Source organism: Stegodyphus dumicola, chromosome 4 (genome assembly GCF_044657685.1).
Source record: "Stegodyphus dumicola isolate Sdum_Otavi_A_Nest chromosome 4, ASM4465768v1".
NCBI lineage: Eukaryota > Metazoa > Arthropoda > Arachnida > Araneae > Eresidae > Stegodyphus > Stegodyphus dumicola.
The window spans coordinates 107,107,073-107,125,451 of record NC_140771.1 but is presented as its reverse complement, the minus strand read 5'-3'; the positions used below and the strand labels follow the sequence as shown (position 1 = coordinate 107,125,451).

The 18,379-nt window shown below is 33.9% G+C and overlaps 1 protein-coding gene across 1 annotated transcript in view; it reads left to right on the top strand.

The window, feature by feature from the left end:
* Positions 1 to 1,897: 1,897 nt before the first annotated feature.
* The window catches only part of LOC118201270 (RPA-interacting protein A-like), a 69,785-nt gene continuing 53,303 nt past the window's right edge, over positions 1,898 to 18,379 (top strand). Inside the window, exons 1-2 of the mRNA XM_085815321.1 lie at positions 1,898 to 2,490; positions 16,700 to 16,867. Coding sequence (XP_085671447.1) covers positions 2,395 to 2,490; positions 16,700 to 16,867 — 264 coding nt within the window. The 5' untranslated portion in view covers positions 1,898 to 2,394. The remainder of the gene's footprint in view (positions 2,491 to 16,699; positions 16,868 to 18,379) is intronic.

Below are 18,379 nucleotides of genomic sequence, written 5' to 3'. Positions count from 1 at the left end.
TGCCTTCAAAATAAAAAATTCTTAGAACTAACAGTTGTTAACATTTTTTATGTGTATATTGTATGTTGTCGTCAACAAAGTCTGCTTGGCGAGATTTGCGCCAGTGAAACTGAAAAGTACCCCAGAAACTAAACATAAAGATTAAATAAATAAATCTGAAGAATTTTTTTAAGGAATGAGCTGAGAGCATGAAAAATTAAAATGTGTTTTTGAAAAAATATACAACAGTTCCTGAGAAGGATTTACAGGCATCCTTAAAAGTTTCATATTTAATTGCAAAAAATTTAAAACCTCATACAATTGGAGAATCGCTCATTCTTCCTTCAGCAATTAAAATGACATTATTTATGCTTGCAGAAAAATATAGTAACGATTTAAAAGCAATAGCTTTAAAAAAGATACTGTTTCTCACCAAATTTTTGTCATATCAGACACTATAGAATACAAAATTCAGTCTTTACTATAAAACTTGAAACTACCGACATTACTAAAATGTTTCAATTTATCGTTTATGTGAGATATGTTTCTGAAAACGACGCAGTAGAATATTTTTTATGTTGTAATATTTGGGAAGGAAAAGCAACTGGAGAGAAAATATTTGAAATTATTAACAGACATTTTGAAACAATGTTACCTAGACACACTGTGTCGCAGTTTGTACTAATGTAAGCTTTTAAAACTAAGACAATACTTTGGCAAAGAGAATTGAACAACAACAACAACAAACAAACAAACCAAAAAAAAAAAAAAAAAAAAAAAACCCGAAACATGCTTTTCACAATTTACTAAAGAAAATAATACAGATTTCTTGTTTAAAACGACATATGATAAAACTGAGAGAAAGTTTTTCGAAAAATTTCCAAATAAGGAATTAGGTTGGATCTGTGATCCATTTTGCCTTTGGTGTTTTCAATTCCAATGTATCTCTAAATGAAAAAGAACAATTAACTGATATTTTAAGTGACGGAATACTGTGTGTTAAGTTAAGTCTGTAACTTGCCAAAAATTTTAGTTGATTGGAAACTAATATGCCGATTTAAAAGAAATCAAAGTAAATTATTACGTTTCTTACATAAAATTGTACAGTAAACCTTTAGCTTCTATTTAAAACTTCTAAAATGCTCATGTTACATTTTTCTGAAATATAAGCATTGAAAGTGGATTTCTCACTGAAATAGAAATAATTTTGCTATTGAATTAACATAGAGAACTTTTTTATTGAAATATTTTTTCTCTGTGACATTGGTTACATCTACTACAAACTAAAGATTAAAGAACTGTTTTTAAAACATTTTGAATTCGTTGTCATATTGATCTATGAAGCACTAGATTAGTGAGTTTTTATTACATTATTGACAAATATAGTTTTTAAACAATCAAAAAATTTAAAGCGGAGATAATTATTTGTCAAATATTAATGTGTTTTCAAAGCGAAAATAAATAATAAGTGATAAAAAGAAAATTAAGTTAGAACATTCACATTTCTAAAAAAGTAATTTAATCTTTATAATACAATATATTTTACAATGATAACGCAAAATACAATGTGAAAGGTTATGCGAAGATTATGATAGTACCAAGAGTATTCAGCATTTCGTATAATCCTATTACCAGATAATAACAACATTAAAATAAATTTTATCTGAATGAAGTTTTTTTATTACAGAAACAGTCAAATTATGCAATTACATAAACGAATGCACTTTCAGACAATATACTTAATACTGTTTACAAATGCAAGCCAAAGTTCTGTTTATGTTACTTCTCGCCTTTCAGCGCATGCTCAAGAATTACCATCCAGGCGAAACTAGTCGATTTGTCCATGACGTCAAAAATTCGAAAAGTGGGGTAGAGTTTGGAAATACGCCAGCTGGCTCAAGGAAAGTGGAATGTAAAATTAACAAAATCCTCACTCGAAGTATCCCCACGAACTACCTGAAGTTCAAGTTAAAACTTTCAACCACTCCTTTTTTTTTTTTTTTTTTATGCGTAAATTGCCAAGTGCGAGATGATTTTGAGCACAGACTGAATGTCAAAAATACAATCATCTAAGGAACTATATCGCCAAATTCTGCGATAAAGAGGACATTCAATACTTCCTTCCAGCAGAATTTGTAAAGAATCCCAGTCTATGAATTCCGAAGTTGGGACGTTTACTCGCCAACTTGTAACTTACCGAGCCTCACGGACTGGAGGAAACGGCGTTCGTCAAAGTCCTCATCTCCTTTCTTCTTGCTTAAAAGCAAGGTTGTTACTGATTGTTACGGAGTTTGTCGAACTAAACCTTTGCTCACTGTGAAATGTTTATACATATTGAAATATTTTGCTCAAGCGCTGATTTTTAAATGGTGCCCGTTTTATAATATATATCTTATATCACCTGAAATTGATACTATGGCCGACTTTCGGAATCCCGAAAGTGACAGACTGAAAGAACGCAGATTGTTATATAAAGGGAAAACACCACCTTGGAAAGAAGCATTTCGTGCTGTATGTATTGAGTTTTGTTTCTTGTTTGTCTGTGTGTAGCTCTGTATCAGTGAATGAAGGATAATTTATCTCTGTTTTGTTTATGTATAATTTAGTGAATGCAAGTATTAAAAACATGTAATTTTGGATGTGTGAGTAGCTTGTACCGATTGACCAATGGTCGAATGAGCAAGTCGCGAATATACTTAGCAGTTAAATGGGCTAGCTGCACGAGGTTTTCGTAGTTTTCCCCATTTAATACGAGTCAATTTCATTTTGAAAGATCTCAACGATAGGTTCTGTTTCTGGGTAAAGTGCAGAATCGCCCACTTCTTTATTTAGCGCTTTTTTACAAGAGTAAGAAGAATTGACTTTTAAGTGAAAATAGGTCGATGTGTACATGGATAAAGTCAAGGGAGTGCGCAATGCCACTTTTGTGCAATTCTAGGATGTTTTTTTAAGTGAACATAGGTCGATGTGCACATGGATACTGAGTAAGAGCAATTCTTAAAAACGCGCCAAGCAGTGGGCGATTCTGCACTTCCCCCCTCTTCCCTTAGACCAAAATCTAGTCCGAGCAGTCGCAATTTAATATGCACAATCCTAATTTGTGGTTAAAATTTGGTTAATTTTTTATCCAAAACTTTTGGCACGTTGTCCGTAAGCGGTACAATGGAGGCATGTCTTACCTTATAAAATATTTTGGCACAGCTTTAGTATTAGTCCTTTTTTGGTGAGAATTTTTTTGGCGACATTTAGGAGCGATAACTGAAAATTTATGATAACCCTGTTATTTATGGTAACCCTGAATGTTTAGCTGAAACAAATGCCGCCATTTCTGTCCACGTAACTTTAACGAATTTGGTAGATATCAAAGCTTTGATGGCGGGAGAGATAAATTGCAAGTTTTTCTTAAAGATCACATGATTCTTGACATTTTGGGGAAAGTGCAGAATCACCCACTGCTTGGTGCGTTTTTAAGAATTGCACATGCTCGGTATCTATGTACACATCGACCTATTTTCACTTTAAAAAATCCTAGAATTGCACAAAAATGGCATTGTGCACTCCCTAGACTTTATCTATTTACACATCGACTTATTTTCACTTAAAAAGTCAAAGAAAATTGACAAAAATCTAATTCTTCTTATTCTTCTATAAAGCGCCAAACAAATAAGTGTTTTTTTTCTGCACTTTACCGACATTTCTTCGAATGCAACTCTGCATATTATAAACTACACTCTTCCCCCAAAAAAGATATTTAGTAGCATGAGGAAAACTCTTGGTGTTTCTGTGGTGATGGCGATAAGGAGCGCGCCTTGCGCCCTCTGATAAGTGTGGCAACCCTAGAGGAGAAGTTTCTTATGAGTAGCGAGCAGAGCGAAACAGGCAGGCTGTCGGGGAGTATGCGCGATGTTCCTAAATAAAGCTTAATTTTTATTGTGCACTATGTCTTGTTAATATTATATTAATGCAGTAAGAACATAATCTGTGATATGGAATTCGAGGATTGGTGGTAAAAACATAACCGGAAATCTCCATAATGGTGACCCGGACGTGATGATTACCACCAATCCTCGAATTCCATATCACAGATTATGTTCTTACTGCATTAATATAATATTAACAAGACATAGTGCACAATAAAAATTAAGCTTTATTTAGGAACATCGCGCATACTCCCTGACAGCCTGCCTGTTTCGCTCTGCTCGCTACTCGTAAGAAACTTCTCCTCTAGGGTTGCCACACTTATCGGAGGGCGCAAGGCGCGCTCCTTATCGCCATCACCACATTTCCTTTGCTAAGGAACCACATGCAAATTTAGACTACTTACATGTTTCTTAAAATGGACAGTGATCAAAATTACCACGGTCTAAAAATACTTTTTTGCCTCATTTCTTAAATGAGAATTATAGGGATTTGAAATTGCATGAATTTATAGACCAAAATCAGGTTTCATTATTGCTTTCATAACATATTTATAATTTTTCTGACTGTAAAAAATATAATGTTGCTTAGATTATGGAATATATTGCTGTAAATATGGTTCTCAAAATTTGTAAATCTCACAATCTAATAGCTTATATAATTAATGGGTAAAGTGCAGAATTGCCCACTTATTTGTTTGGCGTTTTTTTACAAGAATAAGAAAAATTGGAATTTTGTCAGTTTTCTTTGACATTTTAAGTGAAAATAGGTTGATGTGTATATGGATAAAGTCAAAGGAGTGTTCAATGCCATTTTTGTTCAGTTTTGGGATTTTTTTTAAGTGAAAATAGGTCGATGTGTACATGAATACCGAGTATGTACAATTCTTAAAAAATGCTCCAAGCAGTGGGTGATTCTGCTCTTTCTCCTGTATAACTTTCACCGAGTATCATTACTTTTATTAATAGTATGTTTGTATGGTATTTCTCCCACCTTCCTAGCGTGCCTTCACGGTGTAGTGGTTCTGCATACTAGGCCGGTGTTTCAGAGGTCCGTGGTTCGATTCCCGACGAAGGTGGTTGCGAATTTTTCATCTCTCTGGCCTCCAAAAAAATCCTGATGCTCTACAGTGGCACCCGAACTAAAAGGGTTGTGGATGATGACTCTCCACACTCAGGATTTGGTGATTGCGTCCCCTAAAAAACCCAGTTGCCCTTTAAAAGGGGGAGTATGTAATCTATTCACCCCCTTCCTAGCGTGCCTTTGTGGTGTAGTGGTTCTGCATGCTGGGCCAGTATTCCAGAGGTCCGTGATCCAATTCCTGGCAAAGGCGTTACTAATTTTCATCTCTCCGGCCTCCAGAAAAGTCCTAATGTCTCTACATGTTGACTAAACAATTGACTTTTTATTTTAAATTTTCTACATTACTTAAACATGTAATCTTGCAGAAAGCTGAATTTTTTGTAATAAAAACTCTATAATAAAAGTAAGAGTACAATTTATATATAAAAATTTGACAACATGGCAAGCACTTATTCTGTTATAAATTTACAAATACTGTTATTCTGTTATAAATTTTAGATGTATAGAACAGAAGATATGCTTGTGCTTGCGACTCGGTTAACCACTTGTGGCAAGATAACTATTAACAGTTAAGTTCAAATGTAAAATTTAAATTTAAATAAACTAATAGCCAAAGGCTACACAAATCAGTTTAATGTGAAGTTGGCTTAAAACTTAACCGGCATGAAATTCAACTGTCAGCAATTATACTGCAATACTGAAGACTACAAATCTTATCTTATCTAGCAACCTAGGAATGTGGCCTCGAAAGGCAAAACATAGTTTGTTTTACAAACTAAAACTTCAGTTCGATTATGGTAAGAAAACGGATAGGGAAAATGACAGTAATGATCCCAAACATAAAATAACTGTGGTTACAAAATAAAGGAACCTTACATTGTACTTTATTCTTTGATTAATTATTCACTACATGAAATAGTGCAATGCATTTTTATTTGCATCGTATACAGTCAAAAGTCGTTAATTCGGACACCCATAATCCGGACCTCAAAGCTAAAAACTTTCTGCTCATGCGCCGCGTTGGCACATGCGCACAAACGTTTTACGCGTGCGTGTAAGACCTTGACTACTGCGCATATGCGTGTGCGCAAGTGCAGAATACGTTTTCGCCTGCGTGTTTAATGTATAACGGACGGTGTAAGCTAAAATTATCTAATTATCTATTTCAGTTAATGTTAATGATTGCGTTGTTCCTTAATCTTCGAATTGGATCGCGCTTATTATTTTTTGCAGACTGTAAGAGCAATTTTATAAAAGTAAACTTGAACTTTCGATTATGTCCTGCAAAAAATGGATAAAGACATGAAGAATGTGACAGAGAGGTTAGTGAAAACGAAAAAATTTCGATTGACAAGTTAGTCGGTATTCTCGGCACAGCAATTAATGGGACTTGAACAGCGGAACTTTGTAACTGAACAGGAAATTATGTCTGTTTATAGAATTAAAGAGAAAGTATTATCACATAAAATGAAACAACTTACATTGAAAGAAATGTTTAATAAAGTAAACAAATAAATATGAAGCTTTTTTTTTTTTTTTTTTTTTTTTTTTTGTAAATTTTGATACCCTTTAGATCATAATTGTTCTTTATTTCATAAATTACGGTTTCATATTTTTAATTTTAGAATTTCTGCATGCCATCTTACAAAACTTAAACTGATGATCTATAATCCGGAATTGCCGAAGTCCCGACGAGTCCGGATTAACGAATTTTGACTGTACAAATTATTTTACTTAAATGCTATCTAAACTGAACAGGATTTTGTAAACAAATTGATCATATTTTTCGACCTATAGATGCAACACTTTTCCACTTCAGAAATAAGATTTATTTTCTGAGAAATCGATTAATTTCATGTGTTAAGAAACATTACTCAATTGCAGTTGGAAAGACTGTTTCAGAATGAAAAAGTGAGGTAACTACAAATATTACCATAACTTTAAACCATTGCTATATAAAGCTTTCCTATAAAAATGATGTGGGTAGCTTTAGCAGTGTAAAGCGTAGAAGCATTTAATCCAGACTCGTCGGGATTTCGGCGATTCCGGATTAGGGGTTTTTCCGGATTATAGATCATTAATTTAAATCTGATAAGATGGCATGCAGAAATTGTAAAATTAAAACTATGAAACCGTAATTTATGAAATAAAATAATTTTTTTTTTTTTTTTTTGGTAAATTTTGATCTAATAGGTATCAAAATTTCCAAAAAAAAAAAAAAAAAGCTTCATATTTATTTGTGTACTTTATTAAACATTTCTTTCAATGCAAGTTGTTTAAGTTGCTTCATTTTATATGCTAATACTTTCTCTTTAATTTTATAAACAGATGTAATTTCTTGTTCAGTTACCAAGTTCTACTGTTTAAGTCCTGTAATTGCTGTGCCATGAATACCGACTAACTTTTTAATCGAAATTTTTTCATTTTCACTAACCTCTCTGTCACTTTCTTCATGCCTTTATCCATTTTTTGGAGCAATGCCACTTTTTGTTTGATGGACATTGAAACATGCTTTCGCTTTGTAGATCCTTTGGCAGCTCCAGAATCGGAAACTCTTTTTGACATAACCGAAAGTCCAAGCTTACTTTTTATAAAATTGCTCTAACAGTCTGCAAAAAATAATAAGCCGGATCCAATTAGAAGATTAAAGAACAGTGCAATCTGCAACATTAACTGAAATAGATAATTAGATAATTTTAGCCTAGCTTATACCATCCGTTATACATTAAACGCACATGGGTAAACGTATTATGTGCATGCATAAACGTATTATGCGCATGCGTGAATGCTACGCATGCGCAGAAAGTTTGTAGCTTTGAGGTCCGGATTATAAATCATTTCGGATTATAGTTGTCCGGATTAAAGACTTTGTACTGTATTTTATTTAACTCGTAATTAAAAACATTCTTTTTTCTTTATTAAAATGAGGTAATTTTTGCTGCCTGATAGTTACTGTAAAAGAGCAAACAAAATATAGGGATCTGTATTTAAGAAGAGAAAACAGCATTTATGAATAAAAAATAAATATATACACTAAAAAGTCAGTTATCTGGAATGATTTATAATCTGGACCTCAAAGCCATAAACGTTTTTTTTTTTTTGTATGCTTTACACATGCGCGTTTAATGTATAACGGACGGTATAAGTTAGGCTAAAATTATCTTTACTGATTCTAAGGCTTTTCAGTTAATGTTGCAGATTGCGCTGTTTCTTAATCTTCTAATTGGATCCTGCTTATTATTTTTTGCAGACTCTTAGAGCAGTTTTATAAAAATTAAGCTTGAACTTTCGATTATGTCAAAAAAGAGTTTCCAATTCTGGAGCTGTCAAAGGATCTACAAATCGAAAGCATGTTCAATGCCCATCAAACAAAAAGTGAAATTGCTGCAAAAAATGGATAAAGGCCCTCTCAAAATTATGCGAGGAGTATGACATTGGAAAGTCAACTGTATATGACATAAGCAAAAAGAAAAAGGAACTTTTTGAATTTTTTGTGGTTTCCGACACCCCACTTGCAATGAATAACAGAAAACGGGTTCGTTATCCTAAAAGTGACAATCGTGACAAAGTGATGATTAAATGGGTCAGACAGCGTCGCAACGAGGGCATGCCGTTGACAGGTCCAATGCTAATGACTCAAGCCAAAATATTTCATGAAGAAATGAACTTAAATGCTGAGTGCACATATTTAGCAGGTTGGTTAACCAAATTTAAAAATCGCCATGGTATAAGACAATTAAAAATTTCAGGTGAAAAAGTTTCAGCTTATACTGAAGCTGCTGAACAATTTGCAGATGAACTCATTGAACTGATTACTAGTAAACAATAATCGCCAGAACAAAAAATAACAACGCTGATGAAACTGGTCTTTTCTGGCAATATGTACCATGAAATACCTTGGCAACCTCTACAGAAAAGTTTCTAAGTAGTGTCAAAGATTCCAAAGCATTTTAGCGTGCGCTAATGCTGCAGGAACGCACAAGTGCAAACTTTTCGTAATCGGAAAACATACACGACCTCGAGCATTTAAAGGAGTAATGATTTTCCCGGTTATATACCGCGCAAATAAAAGAATATGGATGACACAAGCGTTGATGAATGATTGGTTTGAAAATCATTTTATACCCAAGGCTCGGTGATATTTGTATTCGGTTGGTTTACCTGATGACTCAGAAATAGTCCTGATTGTTGACAATTGTTCGGCACATACATCACTTAAAATTTTAGTGAAAGATAATGTATACATATTATTCTTCCCTCCAAATTGTACCTCTATCATTCAGCCTATAGATATGGGAATAGTGCGTGCACTGAAATGCTAATACAGTCAAAAGTCGTTAATCCGGACTCGTCGGGACTTCGACGATTCCGGAATATCGATTTTTCCGGATTATAGATCATCAGTTTAAATCTTGTAAGATGGCATGCAGAAATTCTAAAATTAAAAATATGAAACCGTAATTTATGAAATAAAGAACAATTATGATCTAAAGGGTATCAAAATTTACAAAAAAAAAAAAGCTTAATATTTATTTGTTTACTTTATTAAACATTTCTTTCAATGTAAGTTGTTTAAGTTGCTTTGTTTTATGTGATAATACTTTCTCTTTAATTCTATAAACAGAGATCATTTCTTGTTCAGTTACAAAGTTCCGCTGTTCAAGTCCCGTAATTGCTGTGCCGAGAATACCGACTAACTTATCAATCGAAATTTTTTCGTTTTCACTAAACTTTCTGTCACCTTCTTCATATCTTTATCCATTTTTTGCAGCAATTCCACTTTTTGTTTGATAGACATCGAAACATACTTTCGTTTTGTAGATCCTTTGGGAGCTCCAGCATCGGAAATTCTTTTTGACATAATCGAAAGTTCAAGTTTACTTTTATAAAATTGCTCTTACAGTCTGCAAAAAATAATAAGCTGGATCCAATTCGAAGATTAAGGAACAACGCAATCATCAACATTAACTGAAATAGATAATTAGATAATTTTAGCTTATACCGTCCGTTATACATAAAACACGCACGCGAAAACATATTCTGCGCTTGCGCATATACATATGCGCAGTCGTAAAGGTCTTGCGCGCACACGTAAACGCTTATGTGCATGTGTCAACGCGGCGCATGCGCAGAACGTTTTTAGCTTTGAGGTCCGGATTATGGGTGTCCGAATTAACGACTTTTGACTGTATAAAGTAACATTTTTAAAAACTATCTTAAATTTCTTGAACAATGGCAAGACTATTCAAGACCTTTTGAAATCTTTTAGCATAAAATCTGTGTGTGGAGCATCACAAGATCGTGGGAGGATGTATCTCTAGATACGTTAAAAAATGCTTGGCATAATTTGACCAGCTACCATATTTCATGGTTAGGATGATAAAGATGATAGCCTCAAATTTGAAGGTTTTTGGACATCGCAAATTAAAGGTGAAATTTTCCAGTTATTGGATTTTGTAAAGAAATGTGGAGAAGCATAATAAATGAAGATGATACAGTCAAAAGTCGTTAATTTGGACACCCATAATCCGGACCTCAAAGCTAAAAACTTTCTGCGCATGCGCCACGTTGACACATGCGCATAGGCGTGTACGCATGCGTGTAAGACCTTTTACCACTGCGCGTGTGCGCAAGCGCAGAATATGTTTTCGCGTGCGCGTTTTATGTATAACGGACGGTATAATCTAAAATTATCTAATTATCTATTTCAGTTAATGTTGATGATTGTGTTGTTCCTTAATCTTCGAATTGGATCCGGCTTATTATTTTTTGCAGACTGTAAGAGCAATTTTATAAAAGTAAACTTGAACTTTTGATTATGTCAAATAGAATTTCTGATTCTGGAGCTCCCAAAGGATCGTACAAAACGAAAGTATGTTTCGATGTCTATCAAACAAAAAGTGGAATTGCTGCAAAAAATGGATAAAGACATGAAGAATGTGACAGAGAGGTTAGTGAAAACGAAAAAATTTCGATTGACAAGTTAGTCGGTATTCTCGGCACAGGAATTATAGGACTTGAACAGCGGAACTTTGTAACTAAACAAGAAATTTTGTCTGTTTATAGAATTAAAGAGAAAGTATTAGCACATAAAACGAAGCAATATCTACAATTAGAAAATTAAAACTATAAAATAAAATTAAATAAATGCCTACAACTCAAAACTATCAAAATGTAGTGCTAACAAAACTTGTTTGAAGAAAAGTGAAAGAAAAAATGAAAACTGCTCTATTGAAAAACCAAACAGGTAAGTGATAAAATTGTCCCTGACCTTCAGAAAATCACCCCAACGCTGATAACCAACACCCCCAAAAGGAAATGAAACACAGATGTGGGCCCATCTTTCTATTGGGAATGAGCCCACTAGCGAACTGCAGTGAAACAAAAATACAGTTGTTGGTTTGGTCCTAGTGTTTCAGTGATCCCACTCCGGGCACACCTGATGTTCGCTGTCTGATTTTAGGCAAGATTTCAAGATAAAAATTTAAAACTGATATAGAATAAGGAGATTAGTATATAGCCAAGAAAATAACATAGAAATTTGTTTTCAAACAATTCCTTTTATATGATAAAATAATCTGAAAGATTTCTTTGAAAAATGTGGGTTTTTAAACACTAAACATTGCTAAAATATATGGACTGGTTTGTGTTGTGCTGCCATGTGGCATAAATAAACAAGGTTCAGAATAACCTATACTAACCTATAAATCCCTTTTCATTAAATTTTTCTGTGTGTACAGAGGGAAACTTTTAGGTGTACCCAGACCTGGCACACCGTGTCGCACAGGTTTAGTACTTAATTTCATAAAATTGAAATTCAACTGTGCTTTTTCCAAAAATAATAATAATAATAAAAAGTGCCCATAATTTTCTGCTGACTCTTATGCATCAGTGCCTGATGTACATGTTCCAACTTTCACTCTTTCAACTAACAAATCACACTTTCAAGTTTTCTGCTGCCAAAATTATTCAAAAGACATCTTCCATTGGAGGACTGGATTTTCTAGAGGCGTTTCACATTCAAAAAAATCTTTCTGTTCTAGTTAACGATCCTAATTCCAATCCATCTTTGCCTTCGGCCTTTAAAGAAACTATGTTTTAGTTCTGGTTTCATCAACAGATGGCGCCACTAGCTTATTTTCTGCCCAGGCCTTCTTATCTTATCTGATCATTATATCCTATCTGGTTCATTTGTGCTTTTGCAGCTGACGATGGTGGTTCGGTAAAACCATCGAAACTAGTCCTGTGAAAATTTGAAAATATAACGCTGATTTTTGTTGTTTGACTTCTGAATTAGTATTTGTTCGGCATGTTATTGGGTAGTACTAGAAGTGTTAAAAATTATAAAAAGACTGTTTTTTGTAGTATTCTAATCAAGAGGTTTTTTTTTTTTTTTTTTTTTAAGAATTATTATTTAGTATAGGTATCCTTAACGGGTTTTGTTGACAATCCGCCATTTTTTTCTGATCCTCAAAGCCGGGTCTACCTTGGTGACAAAAGTTTGTTGCCAAATCACAAAATAGCCAAAAGGACCAATACTAAAGCTGTTCCTATATTTTTAACTGGCGTTCAGTACTTGACAAATTTTGGATGTAATGTCATATGAAGGTTTAGTTAGGTTAAACCTTAAAAGTAAACCTTACATCCAGAAGCAGGATAGCTTAATATCTGGTTTAAAAGTCAAGCCGGGTATTTGATATTCAGGTGAACTGATCTACTGTCTATGCTAAATAAAGTTTAAGAAACTTTGCTTTAACCTTCTGAGCGATATGACTTTGTGGATCTGTGGAACCTGATAAAGAACCAGTTCTACAACACCACCAACAATGGTGTTAATAGTTCAAACCTTGTAACTTAATGGATTCGCCTCTTCAGAGGTAGCAACCATTCCTCTTATGTTGTTTTTGTTGAAACATTGCACTCATTGTTTGTCTTTGCATGTGTAATTTATTCTTCACTTAACTTGCTATTATTTTTTCTGATTTCTGTGCTATATTTAAAAAAAAAATTAACTATGAGTAGATAGAAATATTTTAGTGTAATTAAAGAAGATGTAGGAGACATGCTTGTTTGCAGTGATGCATCTGAGAATTATTACCATCATCAAAAATATGTTCGGCAAATAACAAATTACCAGAGATTCTGATGCCGCTGATTAAGAAATACATAGCAAAAGGGAACAACTATTAGGACTAATGACTGGCAGACATACTCATTCTTAGGCAGGCATAGGTATTATATGCTCAGATTGGTAATAATTTCACAAATTTTGGTAATAAGGCAACTGGTGCACATACCCATATCACATAATTGAAGAGACGGCCTCTGAAAGTAAAATTACAAATTCAGTTATAACATTTACTTAGTACTCAAATTTTACTTCTCTTTGCTCTGAAAATAAAACTTAAGTTCATTATGCATTTGAAGTGGTCTTCATAAAGCAAAAAAATAGCTGATTGTGTACTCGTATGCCTATTTTGAAGTCAGTTGCAAGATCCCTTCACAGAATTTTAAACGCAATTATAAATTCTCTGGCAATTTACTCAGTGGCGTTGTTTTTGAAAAAAAAAAAAAAAAAGAGTATCCTTTTGTAGGGCCATAAAAGTAGATGAAGATAACAGTGTTTTAAAATTCATTTATAATAATGGAATTAATTAGAAATTTATTTCAATAATAATGCTAATATTTACTTCACTTTCGTATGCTTAACATTATGTTTTTCTACCATCCTGAACTAAATTGTATTAAATATGTTTAACCAGCTAGTTTTTACATGCATATGCTTAATATCAAGATTTTCTGCTACCCTGAATTTAATTGTATTAATTATCATGTTTAACAAGCTGTATTTGACTTACATATACTGAATATATTTAACTAGCTAATTTTTAGCTAAATTTAATTTACATGGGCTTAATATTATGCCATGCACTAAATACCATGCTGGAAACCCAGAATTTGTCTTATACAGTACAAAGTCTGAAATTGGGCCTTCGGTGATTCCGGATTTGGGATTTTTCCAGATATTAGATTATCAATTTAAATCTTGTAAGATGGCATGTATAAATTATACAATTAAAAAGATGAAATCATAATTTATGAAATTAAGAACAATTCTCATCTAAAGGGTATCAAAATTTACAAAAAAAAAGCTTAATATTTATTTGTTTACTTTATTAAACATTTCTTTCAATGTAAGTTGTTTAAGTTGCTTCGATTTTGTGCTAATACTTTCTCTTTAATTCTGTAAACAGACATAATTTCTTGTTCAGTTACAAAGTTCCACTGTTCAAGTCCTGTAATTGCTATGTTGAAAATACCGACTAACTTGTCATTCGAAACTTTTCTGTTTTCAATAACCTCTCTGTCACTTTCTTCACTGTTGGTAGCAGTATTTTCTGGATCTAGAACCATACTACAGATTTCTCCGTCCGTTAATTGATTGATGATTGGGGCATTGTCATCACAATGAAAAACTTCTGTTGTATCCTCTTCATTTATTTCTGCTTCTCCACATTTCTTTACAAAATCCATTAACTGGAAAATTTCACCTTTAGTTTGCGATATCCAAAAACCTTCAAATTCGCAGCTGTCATCTTCATCGTCCTGACCAAGAAGTGTGGCCATAAATTATGCCAAGCACTTTTTAACGTATCTGGAGACATTCTTCCATGATCTTGCGATGTTTGACACAGCAGATTTTATGGTAAAATATTTTACAAATTCCTGAATAGTTTTGCCATTCATCAAGAAATTTAAGATAGGTTTTAAAAATGCTAATTTATATTTGCATTTCAGCGCATGCGCTATTCTGATATCCATAGGCTGAATGACAGACGTACAATTTTGGAGGGAGAATAGTACAGATACATTATCTTTCACTAAAACTTTTAAGTGAAATATGAGCCGAACAGTTGTCTATCAAATCAGGGCTAATTTTGAGTCATCCCTCCTTTGGGTCCCTCGGGCTTTGAAGTACGGATTTTAGATTATTCCGGATTTCCAATTTTGTACTGTATATGCTTTATATCATGTTTATTTCAAAACTTAACCATATGTTGCTAAAACCATTACCATTGGCGAGCTTGATGACAAAAAGTAGTTGTCGTCAACAGGTTTTTGCAGAAGTATTTAAACAGTATTTTTTTTGCATATTACTGTATACACTCATGTCATGTCTGTACTTTTTTTACTAAAATTACACACTAAAATGCAGGTGTGCACATTATATGGGTCGTTGAAATGTCGCATGTAATTATACGGGTCATTGAAATTCTCGTGAGTGATTTTAGGTGTAAATTTTATTTCAAACAGCCAAGTTAAGTTCTAAAAGGAAGGATGGATTATTCAGCTCAGCTATGGCAAAGCACACGAGGGCTCTCTGCGTAAAGGGAGGGATGCCTTTCGTGGAGGACTTTCTAAGGAAAACTGGCTCGTATACATGTTACACATGGGGAAAACCACGAAAACGCCCATGCAGCCAGCCCGTTCGCGGGATTCGAACCTCGGACTGAACTACCAGTGTTCATCGTCTTTACCGCTCGGCCGCTGGTGGGCCTTTCTAAGTGGAAGAAAATGCCATAAGTAATAAAAGTATCAAATGTAAAGTTGTCTGATAGCTACCTAAAAATTTACAAACTCACTTTCTCCCATCTACATATATAATATAAATTACCCTGTTTACGTTATCCACACTTGGTGCGTATTAGTTTGCAGAGGAACACAATATAGAGGCATAAATTAACCAACACTTGCAGGTTCTTTTAATAGCTTGCACACATTATTTTTTTTAAAAATCTGTTCTGACGCAGTGTATGAAAATCCACTTCGTTTCATAATTCCATGCAACCAGCCTTCACTCACCTTGAATTACGATGTAGGAATGTCTTCTCATGCCGCAGCAAGCGCTCTTATTTGGCACATTTGCTGTGTTACTGCGTACCCTTGAGCATGCATATCATGGACATACGCAACTACTTTTTTTTCTAAGTTCAGAAACTTACATTCTGAATCACGAAATGCACGTCTTGTTTTGTTCATTGCCGCCAGTTGATCATATGGTTTGTTCCAATCGTGCACACACTTTTTGTTCACCTTATATACTCTTGCTGCTGCTGTTTTCCCATTTCCCTGCACAAATTCTACGTCTTTAAAAGCCGCTGTATTTTCCCATTTCAAGCACGCTACTTGCTAACTACCACAAATTCCAAATCATACTATGAATGAAAAGAGAAAGCTTAAAATATGTGAATGCTCCAAGGAGGTAAAGTAATTTCATTACAAAACAGTATTTCCTGGAAGCCAGTGTGGTGAAAAACCTGTTTGGACTGCCTTAATTTATTATTGTGTCTGCCGAGTGGATTGCTGGTGCCGATGTTGTGACTGAATAGCAGCTGCATCAGAATGCAAGGAAAGTCTATGCTTTCCATCCTGGCACAAAAGACAAAACATATTCTTTCTTTAAAGATGTTTGTTGACTAATGTTATTGGCTAAAGGGAAAAAAGCAATGTTAAAAAATATATATTTTGAAGTAAGAAATTCTTTAGTTTTTTGGGTACACAAACATTGTGCGGGTCACTTTTTTTTACATAAATTTTATCTGTAAAGTTGGGGCGCAGACATTACATGAGTGTATACAGTAGCTATATTAATATAATTGATTATTTCTGCCTTGTATTATGAAATGTTTATTTTTCATTAACTTTTTGGATGTTTTAGAGATGTTTTCAAAGAATGAAAAATACCCGTGGTCGCTTACTTGACAAGTTCCGTCACCTGGGAGCTGATAGTGATAAAGTTATCTTTGATGAAGTAATGAACGAAGAGTGGAACTCATTACGTGACGAGCAAGAGTTACCAGATTTATGCATTGGGGATATTACTGAGGTTTAGTATCATTTGTTATATGATGTTATTTTTTGTTGTCTTTGTTACTGAAATTTTAAATGCAAAGAAGGGAAATTTTAAATGCCCAAAATAGGAGGAAAAATTTGAGGTATATTTATGTTTGGTACTTATCTGTTTCGGTGGCGCAATTCTCATCAAGTACACTTTATTGGCGACAGTTAGCTCTAAGAATTTTTTATTTTGAAGGCATTGAACATTTTAATATTGTTTAAAATTTTGTAAAAAGACATTAGTTTAAGAATTTACTATGCTTTCGTAGTACAACATCCTGATTCGCCGGTTCATATCACGTGACACTAAGTGATCTCATCTCACATAAACTATGCTACAAAAATCTAATTCTCTCAGTAATTATCTGCATTCATTTCAAATTCAAGTTTAAATGCAAGAATTATTTTAATTCATATGAATAGCTTACCAAAAAATTATGTAAAACCGCAGTACTTTACTTCACTGGGCCATTCTCATTAGAATTGATGAATTTAACCCTTGACTTTGCCTTTTCTATATTTTCGCCTTTGGGTGAGCGGTGTGATTGCATATTAATTGATGTAATTACTGCAGATGGCTTTGGGGCATAAAATTGAACTATCTGGTAAAAATTCTATGTAATCGTATGACGGTATTAGAAGAAACAATTAATCTGATAAGAAATGGCTGCGACTTGTTTTGAAAGTGAGACGTAAAAGGTTACCAGTGAGGCTATTTCGTTTGGCATTGGTTGTACCATTTTTGGCGACTTTATCGCCTGTGCTGTGACAAAATGGAAAAGTATCGTATGTTTAACTTTTTGCCATTCATCATTCATTACTATTTTAATATATTATAAGTGCTTTTTAGTTTGGTCCTGCTTTACTGTTGTTTTTAAAATGAGCAAAATTAAAGCTTAATTAAATGTTGCTTTCATAGGAAGAGACGGTACTTACGTACTTTAGCAACCATCTAGGTAGTAGTCAAACTTTCAGAAAGTGCCAAACTGTGGCAACCATGCATATAACCATTTTTCCAGCAACCGTGCTCATCACAATCCTTTCAGCAAACAACACTACCATTTTCGTATGCCTTCTATTTTGTTATATTCCAAGATCCAAGAGTTTTTATACACAAATCATGATATTTTTGCCTTAATTTTAAAACATAAATTTGTGGAATTCGCCAGCAATGGTATGGTAAAATTTCGGTAGTAATACAGAATTTAGCTGAACAATTTCTAAAAGGTGTGCGTGTGATTATGGCAAAGCCTCAAGGGCTATCTGCCTAAGGGGAGGGATGCCTTCGTGGAGGACTTTCTAAGGGAAACTGGCTCGTATGCACATTACACATGGGGAAAACCATGAAAAAGCCCATGCAGCCAGCCTGTTCGTGGAATTTAAACCTCGGACCGAACTACCAGTGTTCAGCGACTTTACCGCTCGGCCGCTGGTGGGCTTTTCTAAAAGGAAGAACAAGGAAATGCATTTTCTAGATATCTACTATTGCTGAAAATTCCAC